At 45.3% G+C, this 17,581-nt stretch overlaps 1 protein-coding gene across 3 annotated transcripts in view; it reads left to right on the top strand.

Moving 5' to 3' along the window:
- The window catches only part of cnksr1 (connector enhancer of kinase suppressor of Ras 1), a 130,835-nt gene that overhangs the window by 26,668 nt on the left and 86,586 nt on the right, over positions 1–17,581 (top strand). For 2 of the 3 annotated variants that reach the window (XM_059954686.1, XM_059954685.1), the window contains exons 2-3: positions 2,259–2,416; positions 16,844–17,034. In XM_059954686.1, the coding sequence (XP_059810669.1) occupies positions 2,259–2,416; positions 16,844–17,034 (349 nt within the window). The remainder of the gene's footprint in view (positions 1–2,258; positions 2,417–16,843; positions 17,035–17,581) is intronic. The other variant, XM_059954687.1, reaches the window with a different exon arrangement.

Below are 17,581 nucleotides of genomic sequence, written 5' to 3'. Positions count from 1 at the left end.
AGCTGAGGCGAGTGACTCCGGTCCAGGAGCCCGATGCCTGCAGGCCAGTGCCTCTCAGCCAGGTTCAGAGTTGAGGCGAGTGATGCCAGTCCAGGAGCCTGATGCCTGCAGGCCAGTGCCACTCAGCCAGGTTCAGAGCTGAGGCGAGTGACTCCGGTCCAGGAGCCCGATGCCTGCAGGTCAGTGCCACTCAGCCAGGTTCAGAGCTGAGTTAAGTGAAGTGCCACAGAAAAGTGAGACTTTGTCCTTCACCCTTAGCCTTAATCTGCCCTAAAAATTGGGGAACCTCCAGTTGAGCCCTTGAATCGCCAAGGCGTAGAAGGCTACTGTTACGTATCCCGTAATTGGATAACTTACCAGCAAAGATAGAGAGGTCCGTTGAAGTCTGATGTCACTATTTTCAAACGTTTTTATTTATAAAGGGGCACAAAAGTAAGGTTAATACAAATATTCAGATAATGCACGTCGTCAATACTCAATCTAAAGCGCGGGTATAGTAATAATCATCATTAAGCAGTGAGCTCTACTGTTGTCTAGGGGATAATATATTGTCCGTTGGAAATATAAAAGTCACTCAGAAGTCTGCAGGCTTCAGCCTTTTGGGAATCACTGGGTTTCAAGTGGGGCGACAGAGAGAGAGAGAGAGATTGGGGAGAAGAGGAAAAGCTTGCCGGGTCTTTATGAAGCTTCCGTTGAATCAGGGGAGAGTTGGTTCCCCCTCCCCGATGTTAGTTAACAGCGGTTTTCCGTGATTCCAGCCACAAATTCCAATCCCGGAATCTAACGCACATGGCTTCCTTCAAAATGGCTTCCCACTACGGCAGGATCACTCTCGTGTCTTCTTGGTGCGTCTGAGGGGGCTGTCCCCCTGAGACTCTCCTTTATACTTCCTCATGGGGTCGCAGGTGTTAATCAGGTTGGGATGATGCAATCTCTCTCTCTCAACCAGCCCACTTTGCCCGAGGGCTTTACACGTGGTCTCCATGAGACAATAGTCACTGTCGCCTTATCTTGCATCCTGGGTGGAACATGCTATTCGGCATGTTTCTCTCTCCCACTTCCTGAGTCTATTCAGCACATCTCTCTCTCTCTCTCTCATTTCCTGGGTCTACTGACCCCCCCCCCCCCACCAAACGGGTGCTCTTGCGATTCTCACAAAGGAGGGGGCTGGGATCATAACACTACCAAGCAAGTGTTGGTAAATGAAATGAGTAGAGATAGATACTTGATGTTTGACATGAGCGGGGTGGACCAGGGAACTTATTGCTGTGCAGTATCACCACATGACCCCATGGTGGATTCTGTGCAGACAAACCAGGCTCTTTCACAAGTTCTGCTGGATATTTTATTACCTTGCTTTTATCTGGCTGCATCCAGTGTGATGTTATGCCTGGTCTGCTGTAGTAACACTGTGTCATCAGCAGCTTACGATACACGGGGTAAATCAGACCACACGGACTGCCATTAAAGGAGCACTGGGCTCCTGGACCAGCTGCAATGCTGAGCTGGTGCCAGGGCTGTGGCCTCATTTTCAGGGACTCTACAGTCCCCGTTCTGCTTGTTATTTGTTTACATTTCTATTGTCTGCTCGATTTCTTCTTTTTCTTTTTGTACATTGTGTGTTTGATGATCTTTATTGTGCAGGTATTTTTAATGGGTTCTATTGTGCTTCTTTATTTTGTGGCTGCCTGCAAGCTGAATCTCAGTTATATATGATATACATCATCATTATCATTGTGTTGTGTTGTATGACATCATCATTATGTGCTATATCATATGACATGGGAGATCATAGTCTTGACAATGATATTGTTCTTGGCAAATTTTTCTACGGAAGTGGTTTGCCATTGCCGCCTTCTGGGTAGTGTCTTTACAAGATGGGTGACCCCAGCCATTATCAATACTCTTCAGAGATTGTCTGCTTGGTGTCAGTGGTCGCATAACCAGGACTTGTGATCTGCACCGGCTGTTCATACAACCATCCACCACCTTCTCCCATGGCTTCATGTGGCCCTGCTTGGGGGGGTTTAAATGGGTGCTACACCTTGCCCAAGGGTGACCTGCAGGCTAGTGGAGGGAAGGAGTGCCTTACACCTCCATTAGTGGAAATGCATCTCCACCCGGTCACCCTATGATAATGAATGTATGTTGAAGTTCAGTCCTTTCCCTCGTATTTTTGGGGAAGTAGACTGCCTGTTAATGGTATGTGAGATGAGGGCTGTCCTGTTTTAGACTCTGCCTGTCGTTGTGTTCCCTAGGCCTGGACAGTAATGTGCAGAAATATCCATTTGACCAGTGGCAAGTGAACGGTGAGCAGCTTCTGCGATTATCACAGCAGGGCCTGGAGGAGCTGGGCATAAAACAAATTGGACACCAGGAGCTGATTCTAGAAGCAGTGGAGCTGCTCTGTGCACTGGTAAGTAAAGCCCATTACTCTGTGTGCCGTGTGGACACCGGATGGAAACTCTCTAAACTGTTTCTCTAAGCAAGAGATTCTGCTGAAAATCTTGAGCAGCACAGTACACACACAAATCCAGGTGGCAGAGTACCACAACACTTTTGTGCTAACTACTACTGTAAATTGTTGACCGGCACGGTAGTGTAGTGGTTAACACAACGTTTTACAGTACCAGTGACACGGGTTCGATTCCCATCACACAGTAGTGTAGTGGTTAATCCCAGGTTCGATTCCCATCGCATGGTAGTGTAGTGGTTAACACAACGTTTTACAGTACCAGTGACCCGGGTTCAGTTCCCATCACACGGTAGTGTAGTGGTTAGCACAACGTTTTACAGTACTAGTGACCCGGGTTCGATTCGTCGCATGGTAGTGTAGTGATTAACACAACGTTTTACAGTACCAGTGACCCGGGTTCAGTTCCCATCACACGGTAGTGTAGTGGTTAGCACAACGTTTTACAGTACCAGTGACCCGGGTTCGATTCGTCGCATGGTAGTGTAGTGATTAACACAACGTTTTACACTACCAGTGACCCGGGTTCAATTCGTCGCACGGTAGTGTAGTGGTTAACACAACGTTTTACAGTACCAGTGACCCGGGTTCAGTTCCCATCACATGGTAGTGTAGTGGTTAACACAACGTTTTACGGTACCAGTGACCCGGGTTCAGTTCCCATCACACGGTAGTGTAGTGGTTAGCACAACGTTTTACACTACCAGCGACCGGGTTCGATTCCCATCACACGGTAGTGTAGTGGTTAACACAACGTTTTATGGTACCAGCGACCGGGTTCGATTCCCATCACACGGTAGTGTAGTGGTTAACACAACGTTTTACGGTACCAGCGACCGGGTTCGATTCCCATCACACGGTAGTGTAGTGGTTAACACAACGTTTTACGGTACCAGCGACCGGGTTCGATTCCCATCACACGGTAGTGTAGTGGTTAGCACAACGTTTTACGGTACCAGCGACCTGGGTTCGATTCCCATCGCACGGTAGTGTAGTGGTTAACACAACGTTTTACGGTACCAGCGACCGGGTTCGATTCCCATCACACGGTAGTGTAGTGGTTAACACAACGTTTTACGGTACCAGCGACCCGGGTTCGATTCCCATCACACGGTAGTGTAGTGGTTAACGCAACGTTTTATGGTACCAGCGACCGGGTTCGATTCCCATCACACGGTAGTGTAGTGGTTAACACATCACTTTACGGTACCAGCGACCTGGGTTCGATTCCCATCACACGGTAGTGTAGTGGTTAACGCAACGTTTTATGGTACCAGCGACCGGGTTCGATTCCCATCACACGGTAGTGTAGTGGTTAACACATCACTTTACGGTACCAGCGACCTGGGTTCGATTCCCATCACACGGTAGTGTAGTGGTTAACACAACGTTTTACGGTACCAACGACCGGGTTCGATTCCCATCACACGGTAGTGTAGTGGTTAACGCAACGTTTTATGGTACCAGCGACCGGGTTCGATTCCCATCACACGGTAGTGTAGTGGTTAACGCAACGTTTTATGGTACCAGCGACCGGGTTCGATTCCCATCACACGGTAGTGTAGTGGTTAACACAACGTTTTACGGTACCAACGACCCGGGTTCAGTTCCCGCTGCTCTCAGTAAGGTGTCCATACATTCTCCCTGTGACCGTGTGGGCTTCCTTCGGGTGCTCCAGTTTTCTTGCTCATTCCAAAGACCAAAGGTTTTTCCAAAAGGTTTAAAGGTTGACGGGATACTATAAATTGTTCTGTGATTAGGCTCTGATTAAATCAGGGGAATTGCTGGGTGGCACAACGCAAAGGGGGGAAGGGCTTATTCCATGCTGTGTCTTAGTAGATAAATTCTGATGGTACATGTAAGGTGTTCCTGGAGCTGCAGACTGGGTCGATTGCAAAGCAGGAAGCAGCCTGTTGAGCTGAAGTGTCTGCATATTCATCAATGCAGCTGAGAGACAACAGTGATTAGCATTCGTTTTGGGGTGCCTTGAGTGTTGGTGTGGAGATCTAGGTGTTTGAACCAAAGGAAGCAGCATGAATGGATTGCAGCTACAGAATTGTCCTATTGTTATCTTTAATAAACATGTAATGTTGGATCAGGAGCCGCTACCGAGAGCATCTCCCATATGGTTCCAGCTTCTTGTGCTGAATGAAGACTTCTGCATCATCAGCTTCAGTGTCTCTCCGGCGATCGATCACACTCACGACCGGCGGCGCGCTTTGTTGGGTTGCAACAGCCTGCTTGGTGCTGTATCTCCAAATAAATAAACAGTCAGCGTTTTGGGCCGAGATCCTTCATCAGGACTCTTCACTTCCCTCCGCTGATGGACCCTGAGTTCCTGCATCATTTTGTGTGCGTGTGGCTCTAATTTTCCTGCCTGGGATTCGATTAGGAATGTTACATATTCATATCAGCCGGTGATTCAAATTGCCAGTGGCTGATTGACAAATCCCCCTGAATATTCTGGTGCATATGGTGTGATGATGCCAACAATAAATAGGCTGATCTTTTAATAAGGTTTACCACATTGTATAGAGGAACTATTTAGTGTAAAGAATTCTTTTGTTGTAGGATTTAGTCTGCACCCAGCACTTTTTCTGACGTTGATAGCGCTGTAAAGCTGCTGGGTCTGGTGGCGTCTGCCCGTGAGTCTGAGACACCGGGAACCAGGATCGGAGGCTGAGGGGGTGGCCTGCCCCGGGTTGGAGGCCTGTGTGACTGGGAGGGTTTTACTGCTGTTGCCTTGTTCTGCTTTGCTGTTACAGTATTGTTGATGCTGCCCGCGTTGTTCTGTGAACCACACGTTGTGTTGGCATTGGAATGTGTGGTGGTGCTTGCAGGCTGCCCCAGCACAGCCTTATTTATACTTGTGCGTACGGGCTATGCGGCAGCCTATTCCGTAACCCTGATTTTCACATCTGCGTCGCTCTACGCCATAGCGAGCATGGGTTGGTGTGTGCCAAAACACTAGTTGATGGTGGGGTTTCTATGCCACTGTGTTGAGTTTCTTCGTGAGAGACATGGACGAGGAAATGCATTTCAAACATTTTCGCATGCGGCAGGTAGATTTGGTTCATCTATTTTGTATCGGTGTACGTACAGCCTGCAGCCAAGGCGGAGAAGACGCAACCGGAAATGCGTAGCAGGAAATGCGATGCTACCTCTTTTGGAAGAGGACAGCGAGGCTTTGAGAGGAAGTGTGGCGGCGGCCATTTTCAAATTGTCCAATTGCTTCTCAGATCGGAGTTCTGAGAGGCGGGACTGCGCAGGCGCGTGAAGGAGGCCTGGGAAGGCGGGAAGATATAAAAAGAATGCAGCCTTAAGCAGCGGGCAGCTTCATTTGCGGGCAGCGGAGTGAGCCAGGAGCAGAGTGTAGGGCTTGGGCTCAGGGGGCTTAGGCGGAAGAGGGCACAGTAGGCTTATCTTTTAGTTCTTGTTATTGTCAGTTTTTCGGGAAGTATGAGTGTGAGGGCAGCTTGTTGTTCTCGGTGTCGGATGTGGGAGGTCCTGGAGTCTCCGAGCCTCCCGGACGTCCACATCTGCGCCAGGTGCACCGAACTGCAGATCCTGAGGGACCGAGTTAGGGAACTGGAGCTGCAGATCGATGACCTTCGCCTGGTCAGGGAGAGTGAGGAGGTGATAGAGAGGAGTTACAGGCAGGTGGTCACTCCGGGGCCACGGGAGGCAGATAGGTGGGTCACGGTCAGGAAGGGGAAGAGGCAGGTACTAGAGAGTACCCCTGTGGCTGTACCCCTTGACAATAAGTACTCATGTTTGAGTACTGTTGGGGGCGACAGCCTACCTGGTGGAAGTGACAGTGGCCGGGCCCCCGGCAGAGAGGATGGCCCTGTAGCTCAGAAGGGTAGGGATAGAAGAAAGAGGACCATAGTAATAGGGGACTCGATAGTCAGGGGTTCAGACAGGCGGTTCTGTGGAGGTGATCGGGAGTCCTGGATGGTAATTTGCCTCCCTGGTGCCAGGGTTCGGGACGTTTCTGATCGCGACCAAGATACCCTGAAGTGGGAGGGTGAGGAGCCAGAGGTCGTGGTACATGTAGGTACCAATGACATAGGTAGGAAAGGGGAAGAGGTCCTGAAACAAGAGTATAGGGAGTTAGGAAGGCAGTTGAGAAGCAGGACCGCAAAGGTAGTAATCTCGGGATTACTGCCTGTGCCACGCGACAGTGAGAGTAGGAATAGAATTAGGTGGAGGATGAATGCGTGGCTGTGGGATTGGAGCAGGGGGCAGGGATTCAAGTTTCTGAATCATTGGGACCTCTTCTGGGGCAGGCGTGACCTGTTCAAGAAGGACGGGTTACATTTGAATCCTGGGGGGACCAATATCCTAGCGGGGAGGTTTGCTAGGGCTACAGGGTAGACTTTAAACTAGTAAGATGGTGGGGCGGGAATCAATTTGAGGAAACTATGGGAGAGGAGGTTAGTTCACCAGTAGAGCAAGTAAATAGATAGAGTGTGAGGGAGGAAAGGCAGGTGATGGAGAAGGGATGCGCTCAGCCCGAAGATGTAGGGGAGAAGAAAGAAAAGGATAATAAATTTGAATGCATTGTTAGGGATGAAAAGAGAGGAGGAGGTGGAGAGTATCTTAAATGTATCTATTTTAATGCTAGGAGCATTGTAAGAAAGGTGGATGAGCTTAAAGTGTGGATTGATACCTGGAATTATGATGTTCTAGCTAATAGTGAAACATGGTTGCAGGAAGGATGTGATTGGCAACTAAATATTCCTGGATTTAGTTGCTTCAGGTGTGATAGAGTAGGAGGGGCCAGAGGAGGAGGTGTTGCATTGCTTGTCCGAGAAAATCCTATGGCGGTGCTTTGGAAGGATAGATTAGAGAGCTCCTCTAGGGAGAATATTTGGGTGGAATTGAGGAATGGGAAAGGTGTAGTAACACTGATAGGATGTATTATAGGCCACCTAATGGGGAGTGTGAGTTAGAAGAGCAAATGTGTAAGGAGATAGCAGATATTTGTAGTAAACACAAGGTGGTGATTGTGGGAGATTTTAATTTTCCACACGTAGACTGGGAAGCTCATTCTGTAAAAGGGCTGGATGGTTTAGAGTTTGTGAAATGTGTGCAGGATAGTTTTTTGCAACAATACATAGAAGTACCGACTAGAGATGGGGCAGTGTTGGATCTCCTGTTAGGGAATGCGATAGGTCAGCTGACAGATGTATGTGTTGGGGAGCACTTCGGGTCCAGTGATCACAATAGCATTAGCTTCAATATAATTATGGAGAAGAGAAGGACAGGACAGGACCTAGAGTTGAGATTTTTGATTGGAGAAAGGCTAACTTTGAGGAGATGCGAAGGGATTTAGAGAGAGTGGATTGGGTCAAGTTGTTTTATGGGAAGGATGTAATAGAGAAATGGAGGTCATTTAAGGGTGAAATTATGAGGGTACAGAATCTTTACGTTCCTGTTAGGTTGAAAGGAAAGGTTAAAGGTTTGAAAGCACCATGGTTTTCAAGGGATATTAGAAATTTGGTTCGGAAAAAGAGGGATGTCTACAATAGATATAGGCAGCATGGAGTAAAGGAATTGCTCGGGGAATATAAAGAATGTAAAAGGAATCTTAAGAAAGAGATTAGAAAAGCTAAAAGAAGATAAGAGGTTGGTTTGGCAAATAAGGTGAAAGTAAATCCGAAAGGTTTCTACAGTTATATTAAAAGCAAGAGGATAGTGAGGGATAAAATTGGCCCCTTAGAGAATCAGAGTGGTCAGCTATGTGTGGAGCCGAGGGAGATGGGAGAGATTTTGAACGATTTCTTCTCTTCGGTATTCACTAAGGAATTGTGAATTGAATTGTGTAAGGTGTGGGAAACAAGTAAGGAAGTTATGGAACCTATGACAATTAAAGAGGTGGAAGTACTGGCGCTTTTAAGAAATTTAAAAGTGGATAAATCTCCGGGTCCTGACAGGATATTCCCCAGGACCTTGAGGGAAGTTTGTGTAGAAATAGCAGGAGCTCTGACGGAGATCTTTAAGATGTCATTAGAAACGGGGATTGTGCTGGAGGATTGACGTATTGCTCATGTGGTTCCATTGTTTAAAAAGGGTTCTAGAAGTAAGCCTAGCAATTATAGACCTGTCAGTTTGACATCAGTGGTGAGTAAATTAATGGAAAGTATTCTTAGAGATAGTATTAATAATTATCTGGATAGACAGGATCTGATTAGGAGTAGCCAGCATGGATTTGTGCGTGAAAGGTCATGTTTGACAAACCTTATTGAATTTTTTGAAGAAGTTACGAGGAATGTTGACGAGGGTAAGGCAGTGGATGTAGTCTATATGGACTTCAGCAAAGCCTTTGACAAAGTTCCACATGGAAGGTTAGTTAAGAAGGTTCAGTCGTTAGGTATTAATGCTGGAGTAATAAAATGGATTCAACAGTGGCTAGATGGGAGATGCCAGAGAGTAGTGGAGGATAATTGTTTATTGGGATGGAGGCCGGTGACTAGCGGGGTGCCTCAGGGATCTGTTTTGGGCCCAATGTTGTTTGTAATATACATAAATGATCTGGATGATGGGGTGGTAAATTGGATTAGTAAGTATGCTGATGATACTAAGGTAGGAGGTGTTATGGATAATGAGGTGGGTTTTCAAAGCTTGCAGGGAGATTTATGCCAGTTAGAAGAATGGGCTGAACTTTGGCAGATGGAGTTTAATGCTGAGAAGTGTGAGATTCTACATTTTGGCAGGAATCATCCAAATAGAACATTCAGGGTAAATGGTAGGGCATTGAGGAATGCAGAGGAACAGAGAAATCTAGGAATAACAGTGCATAGTTCCCTGAAGGTGGAGTCTCATGTAGATAGGGTGGTGAAGAAGGTTTTTGGAATGCTGGTCTTTATAAATCAAAGCATTGAGTACAGAAGTTGGGATGTAATGTTAAAATTGTACAAGGCATTGGTAAGGCCAAATTTGGAATATTGTGTGCAGTTCTGGTCACGGAATTATAGGAAAGATATCAATAAATTAGAGAGAGTGCAGAGACGATTTACTAGGATGTTACCTGGGTTTCAGCACTTAAGTTACAGAGAAAGGTTGAACAAGTTAGGTCTCTGTTCATTGGAGCGTAGAAGGTTGAGGGGGGATTTGATCGAGGTATTTAAAATTTTGAGAGGGATAGATAGAGTTGATGTGAATAGGCTGTTTCCATTGAGAGTAGGGGAGATTCAAACGAGAGGACATGATTTGAGAGTTAGGGGGCAGAAATTTGAGGGAAACACGAGGGGGTATTTCTTTACTCAGAGAGTGATAGCTGTGTGGAATGAGCTTCCTGTAGAAGTAGTAGAGGCCAGTTCAGTTGTGTCATTTGAGGTAAAATTGGATAGGTATATGGACAGGAAAGGAGTGGAGGGTTATGGGCTGAGTGCGGGCCAGTGGGACTAGGTGAGATTGAGAGTTCGGCACGGACGAGGAGGGCCGAGATGGCCTGTTTCCGTGCTGTGATTGTTATATGTTACCAAGTGGACCAATCACAGTTGTTGCGGTCTGCGTCGCCACGACGCATGAATAACTTTTCAGGAGAGGTGCACATCACTCTTTGGCATAGGGTACAGCGTAGGTATGGTGTAGGGTATGCGATACCTATGGCGTAGATGTGACGCACAAGTATAAATCAGCCTTTAAAGCAAGCGACACATTTCACTGTATGTTACAATGTCCTTGGAGAAGGTAAATCTGAATCTGGAGTGGACAGGAGTTTTGGTCTGAAAAGGTCGAGGTGAGGTGAGAGAGGAGGGTGAAGGGGAAGGACCACCAATGGGTAATCCAAGTAAGGAAAGGGTTAACTGGCAGATGAATTCGGGTAGGAGAGCAAAGGGTGGGGGCATCCAAATGCTGCAGGTGATGGAATCTGATGAGATGGGAAGCTGAAGAGTGGAACTTAGTAGGGGAGCTATTATGGGCAGATGGGAACAGTGAGGAAGGCGGACCCAATGGAAGGAGTATAAAGCTGATGAACAGATGGAGTAAATGGGGACAAGATAGAAACGAGGATAGGGGATGAGGGTGTATGGGGGGGGGAAGAGGAGGAGGAGGAGGATTAGAAAATGTATGCGTGTAGGAGGACCTGGGGGAGAGAGACTAAGGGGTATGGGAGGAGAAGATTTGGAAACAGGTTTGAATGGGAACTCCTGGATGGATGGTGAGAGGGGATGAGGGTGTATGGGGGGGGTGGAGGAGGAGGAGGAGGGTTGGAAAACTGGTGTGTGTAGGAGCACCTGGGTAGATCAGAAGAGGAGAGAAAGAGGACAGAGAAGGAGCAGGTTGCCTGAAACTGGAGAACTCAATGCGCATGCTGTCAGGTGTAGTCCACCCAGGTCGAATATGAGATGCTCCTCCTCTAGTTTGCTTTTGCCCTCACCCTGGCAGGAGGGTCAGTGTGAGATTGTCTGTCTTTGTATGTAGTTCTTCACTGATTCTATTGTATTTCTTTTTCTAATTCGAATGCCCACAAGTAAAGGGAAGTATAAGATGGCATAGCCATGCTCTGAGAATAAATTTTCTTTGAATTTTGAACTTGTTTCACTGGCACAGAGCAGGTCACATCAAGAACACTGAATGCAAAAGAGAAGGTTGGAGAATTTGCATGTGAATCTTTACCTCACCCAGAAGAGATGGCGGTGACGGAGGAAGTGTAGCGACAGTTCTTGCATCTCCATTTCACAGCACCAAACATGATTTGACTCCTCTAACCTACCCAGCTAATGTTCTGTCCTAGTTTCGTATCATCAGCACACTTGGAAAACTTTATAATTATTGAGCAAAACATGCAGAATCCCGGAGGAACTCAACATGTCAGAGAGCATCTGTGGAGGGAAATGAACAGCCACCATTTTAGGCGAGACCAGTCCTCCATAGATGCTGCCTGACCTGCTAAGTTTGTCTTGCGTTTTATGCGTGTTCCTCAAGATTTCCAGCATTTGCAGAATCTCTTATGTTTATTACTATTACTGAGTTTTCCCTCATTTTAAATTAATTATTAATATACATCAAACAATCCCCAAATTAATAGCTCACAGTAACAATTTAATCACTTCTTTCATGGTATAACAGTTCATTTATTCGTTATATGTCATACAACATGGCATGGGTGATATTGGTCTTTCCATGACCATGATTGTTCTTGGCAGATTTTTCTACTGAAGTGGTTTGCTATGCCGCCTTCTGGGCCGTGTCTTTACAAGATGGGTGACCCCAGCCATTATCAATACTCTTCAGAGATTGTCTGCCTGGTGTCAGTGGTCAGGACTTGTGACATGCACCAGCTGCTCATACAACCATCCACCACTTGTTCCCATGGCTTCTCATGACCCTAATCAGGGGCTAAGCAGGTGCTACACCTTGCCCAAGGGTGACCTGCAGGCTAGTGGAGGAAAGGAGCACCTTACACCCCCTTTGCTGGAGACACATCTACACCTGCTACCCAAGTTATAACAGTACCTACCAGGAATTCTGCATCCACTGGTGCATCTCCATAACTAACCACCTCCTGCATTGAGAATACCTTGACATGTACATACACTTTAAAACACTAATTGTATTTGTTGATAATAACTGCTTCAATCATTTATTAAAATCACATCCTAATTGTTTGTGGCTCCAGTATTATCCCTGCCACTCTGTCTTTACCTTGGTGTTGCAGGCATCAGAGGTTAGATAAGTGCATGCCCTAGCTGTGTTAACTTACAAGCACCATTTTGTTTTCAAAACAAGTTCCCTCAGCCACCATTGTTCACCTCAAATACCCTCCTACTATTAAGTGGTTTCAAGAGTTTCACTGTAATCCTCTGTCTACAACTATTAATGATCTTGTTGCAATCCAGCTTGTAAATCTTACTTTATCGGCTAAATCATGATACTTTACGGCTGTTCAAAGTTCAAGCTAACTTGCAAAATAACAACATAAACAGGCAAAAGTCTATATTTGCTGGAAATTCAGAGCATGTGCGCGCACACACAAAAATGCTAGAGAAACTCAGCAAGTCAGACAGCATCTATGGAAATGAGTAAACAGTCAACGTTGTGGGCTGAGATCCTTCCTCAGGATTGGAAGGAAGGGGGAAGATGCCAGAATAATATACTCAATCCATTGTATTGCATTGCTGATTTTAAATTATATTTTTCCCATTACTTCACTCTTGCAAGATATTTCCAAAGTTACTTTGTGCTTAAAATGTTGATTCCATTTTCCCTGAGTTTTACTCTACCAGAGATTAAAGGAATCCTCCCCCACACAAACTTGTAACCAACATAAAGAACACAAACTAATTGCGTGGACGGCACTAAAATTGAAAGAGCTGTTTAGTGTTTTAGGTTGAAACAGTAACTCGGACAACCTGGAGAAATCAGACATAACAAGAGAAACTCTGCAGCAGCCGGAAATCCAAAGCGACACACACAAAACTCAGCAGGCCAGGCAGCATCTATGGAAAAAAGTACCATCGATGATTGGGGCCGAGACCCTTCAGCAGGACAGTTTGCTTCAGTTCAGTGGTTTGGGAGTTTATGGTTTCAATATGTAAAACTGCCATCAGATTAGTTACCTTGCTGATTTGATATTCCAGTGTCCATTAGTGGGTGTATCCTAACGAGATGTTAATGTCCGAAGGTTAAGAAAACCATTACCATTTAGACTTGATTATCTGAATCTGCACCAATTAATAAAGTATTGGAATTAAACCCCAACACTGATACCATTGTCAGTGGTTTAGAAAACCATTATCAAATAAGGGGTGAATGTAGATTTATTGATTTCTTTTGAATGGACATTTTTCTCCACCAGAGGCAGAGGGAATATATATTACGTCATCCCAAGAGCTCCAGTGACATTTAATATCAAAGTACATATAAATGTCACCACATTCATTTTGTTATGGGCATACTCAAATCTCTAGACTAGTAACCATAACAGAATCGATGGAAGACCACCCATCCAGGGTGATCAACCAGAGTGCAGAAGGAAACAAACTGTGCAAGTAGAAAAACAGGAAATGCTAATAATAAATAAGCAATAAATATCAAGAACTTGAAATGAAGAGTTAGTATATTATCCAAATTTATGTTCCCAGTTTACATGCTAACCAGGTGAACTGTCCAGAAGCAGTATATTGTTAATGGCAAACCCTTAACAATGTTGATGTGTAGAGAGATCTTGGGCTCCATGACCATAGTTTCCTGAAAGTGACTACATTGGTCACTAGGATTGTAAAGAAACTATTTGGCCATGCTTGCCTTTATTAGTCAAGCTACAGAGTTCAAGAGTCAGAAAATTGTGTTGCAGGTTTATAAAACTCTGGTTAGGTTGCATTTAGCTCTGGTTGCCCCATCATAGGAAGGATGTTGCAGCCTTGGAGAACGTGCAGAAGATGTTCATCGGGACGCTGCTGGGGTTAGAGGGCATGTGCTTTAAGTCAAGGTTGGACAAACTTGGTTTGTTTTCTCTGGAGTGTCTGAGGATGAGGGGAGATTTAGATTATCAGAGGCATAGATAGAATAGACGGACAGTGCTGCTGTCTGTAGGGAGTTTCTGTGTCCTCCCCGTGACTGCGTGAGTTTCCTCCGGTTTCCTCCCACAGTCCAAAGACGAACTGGTTAGTAAGTTAATTGGTCATTGCAAGTTGTCCCATGACTAGGCTAGGGTTAAATGGGTGGTTTGCTGGGTGGAGTGGCTCAAAGTACCAGAAGGGCCTATTCTGCCTTGTATATTTTTCCCAAGGTTGAAATATCTAATGTCAAAGGACATGCATCTAAGTTCAAAGGGGCACATGTAGGGCAAGTTTTTTTAAGCAGAAAGTGGTGGGTGCCTGGAATGTGCTATGGATACAAATATGATAGAGGCATTCAAGACAATGATTTGCAGGAAGTGAATGGATGTGGACATAGAGTTAGGCAGGAAGGATTGGTTCCAATGGGCATTTGATAACTAATGTAAATAGTTCAGCACAGTATTGGGGGCCGATGGACAGTTCCTGTGCTGTACTGTTTAAAGTTAAAGTATATATATGTTACCATATACTACTTTGAGATTAGTTCTCTTGCAGGCATTTACAGGAAATGTAAAAAAATACAATAAAATATATGAAAACCTATACATAAACCAAGTCTGGCAAACAGCCAGTGTGCAAAAGATGATGAACTGTGCAAGTAAGGAAGTACAGAGAACGTGAGTTGTAAAGTCCTCGAATGTGAGTCTGTAGGTGCAGATTCAGTTCGGTGTTGTGGTGAGCGAAGTTATCCAAGCCAGTTCAAGAACCTGATGGTTGTGGGGTAATAACTCTTCCTGACCCTGGATGTGTGGGATCTAAAGCTTCTGCACCTCCTTCCTGATGGCAGCAGTGAGGGGAGTATCACTTGGATGGTGGGTGCTCTTGACGATGGACAATGCTTTCTGTAGCCTTTTCTGTTCTGGCCATTGGATTTTCCAGACCAGCCTATGATGCAACCAGTTACAATACTCTTCACCGCACAGCTATGAAGATTTGTCAGCTTTTGGTGACATGCTAAATCTATGCAAACCTCTAAGAAAGTAGAATTGCTGTTGTGTCTTCTTTGTGATGTCATTTATGCCCTAGTTCCAGGAGTGATCCTCTGCTATAATAATAGCAAGGAATTTAAAGTCATTGACCCTCTCCACCTCTGATCTCTGGAAGGTGACCGGCTCATGGACATTCTGTTTCTTCTTCCTGAAGTTAGTAATCAGCTCTTTGGTTTTGCTTATGTTGAGTGAGAGGCTGTTGTTCAGACACCATTCAATCTCCCTTCTTCTGTATGTCAATTCGTCATGACTTTTGATTTGGCCAACAACAGTGGTGTTGTCAACAAACTTAAATATGGCATTGGAGCTATACTGAATATCACAGTCATAGGTAGAAGACAAGTAGAATGGGGGGCTATGCACACAGTCCTGGCAGTGAGTGTGGAGGAGATGTTGTTGCCAATCCAAACTGACTGGTGTCTGCAAATGAGGAAACTGAGGATCCATTTGCACTGGCAGATATCGAGGCTTGGTAATTTGAGGGGATAATGGTGTTGAATGTTGAGTGTAAATGAAGAGGTGATGCAATCTTGACGTTTACATCCTCATTGGCCAGAGCCTAGTGAAGGGCTAATTAAATTACATCTGTTGTTGTGATGGTAGGCAAATTGATGCAGAAATAGGTAACATCTCAGACAGGAGTTGATATGCTTCATGACCAATATGTCAAAACACTTAATCACAGTGGATGTAAGTGCTACTGGATGATAGTCATTGAGGCAGGTTACCACATTCTTCTTGGGCACTGGTATGATTGAAGTCTTCTCAAAGTAGGTGGGCATCTCAGACTGCCGAAGCGAAATGTTGAAAATGTCCATGAGCAATCCAACTAGTCGATTAGCTCAGGTCCTCAGTACTGTCAAGCTGTCCTCGACAGCTGTTGAGCATCCTCCTATGTTTCGAGTTTAGTACAGAATTGCAACTTTGCATGTGAGATGGCTTTCTGGAGGTCGTACCTGGACCTGTTGTACTTTCCAGAGTTGCCAGTCTTGAATGCCACTGATCTAGCCCATGGCAAATTGTGAATCTCTTGGTTCATCCAGGTCTTCTGGTTGGGGAAGACTCTAATGGTTTGGTGGGGCCACACTCGCACACAAGTGTCTTTATAGAGTCTTTGACAACTATTGTGTATTCATTCAGGTCTTCAGATAACTTCTTCAACATGGCCCAGTCCACTGACCTGAAGCAGTCCGGTAGCTGCACCCCTACCTCCTGAGCCCCACTTCTTTGTTGCCCTTGCCTTTGGCGCCTTGCTCTTTAGTCCCTGCCTGTATGCAGGTAGGAGGAGAGCAGTCAGATGTCAGACTTCCAGAAGTAATTACAAGGGAAGGAGCAGCAGGCATTCTCAATGGTAGTGTGAATGTATTGGGTCCTCTGGGGCTGCAAAAGATTTGCTGATTGTAGTTGGGCAGAGATTTCTTCAAGCTAGCCTGAATGAAGTCCTCAAGGATGTGAAAGACATGAGGGACATTAACAAAAGACTGTTTGTTAATCATCGCACTCAATGCACCAAGTATTTGTTGGATATCTACCTTTTGGTGGTATGTAAATTGCAGTCAAGTGGAGAACTCTCTCAGTAAGTATAATGATTGGCACGTTCCAGATTAAATGTTCCATCTTTGTTCTGACTACTTATGCAACATTAATGGGTAGGAGCTATGATCCTGACTTTTTGTTCATCAGCTCAATTAATTATGATCCAACAGTTTGTAAGGGAACAAGGTTATTGTGTGGTTAGTAGTTTCTGAAGTGAATCGGGGTTTGTAAATGGCTGTCTTCCCAGTGAATAATTTTGCCTTCACTTTCAGACCTATGACCTTGAGACAGAGAATCTGAAGGTTCTAATGGAGAAGCTCAGGGCGGTCTCTGGAACCCTTCAATCCTTCATTATCAGTCGGAGGAAAGTCACCCCCAGTCCACAGAGAGCGTCTGGAGACCTCCTCAGTTCCGTTATTGACCTTCTGCAAATCACCAAAGCTATTTTCTCCTGGCTGAACAGGTACTCAACATCGCAAGTAATATCAGTGACATATACTCTGAAATTTGTCATTTTGAGGCAGCGTTACTGTAAAATACATCAAAAATATGACAATAAGAAACATGTTTAAAAATAAACAATAATTAGTGCAAAAGAGAGCAAACTTCGTGAGGTAGTGTTCATGGGCTGGTGTGCTGTCCACTCAGAAATCTGATGGTAGATGGGAAGAAGCTATTCCTAAAACATTGAGTGTGTGTCTTTAGGCTGTTGTACCTCTTCTCTGATGGTAGTAATAAGAGGATGGCATGTCCTGGGAGATGGGGGTCCTTAATGATGGATGCAACCCTTTTTGAGGCATCACCTTTTCAAGAAGTCCTCAGTGCTGGGGGCCTAGTGCCCATGATGAAGCTGACTAGTTTTCAACTTCCTGCAGCATTTTTCCAATTGTGTGCAGTAGCCCCTTTATACCAGATGGTGATGCAACCAGTTGGAATGTTCTGTGTGGTACATCTGCAGAAATTTTTGATGTAACAAATCTCTTCAAGCTCCTAGTGAAGTATAGCCACAG

Source organism: Hypanus sabinus, chromosome 30, assembly GCF_030144855.1.
Source record: "Hypanus sabinus isolate sHypSab1 chromosome 30, sHypSab1.hap1, whole genome shotgun sequence".
NCBI classification, from domain to species: Eukaryota; Metazoa; Chordata; class Chondrichthyes; order Myliobatiformes; family Dasyatidae; genus Hypanus; species Hypanus sabinus.
This window is presented reverse-complemented; position numbering and strand designations above follow the sequence as displayed.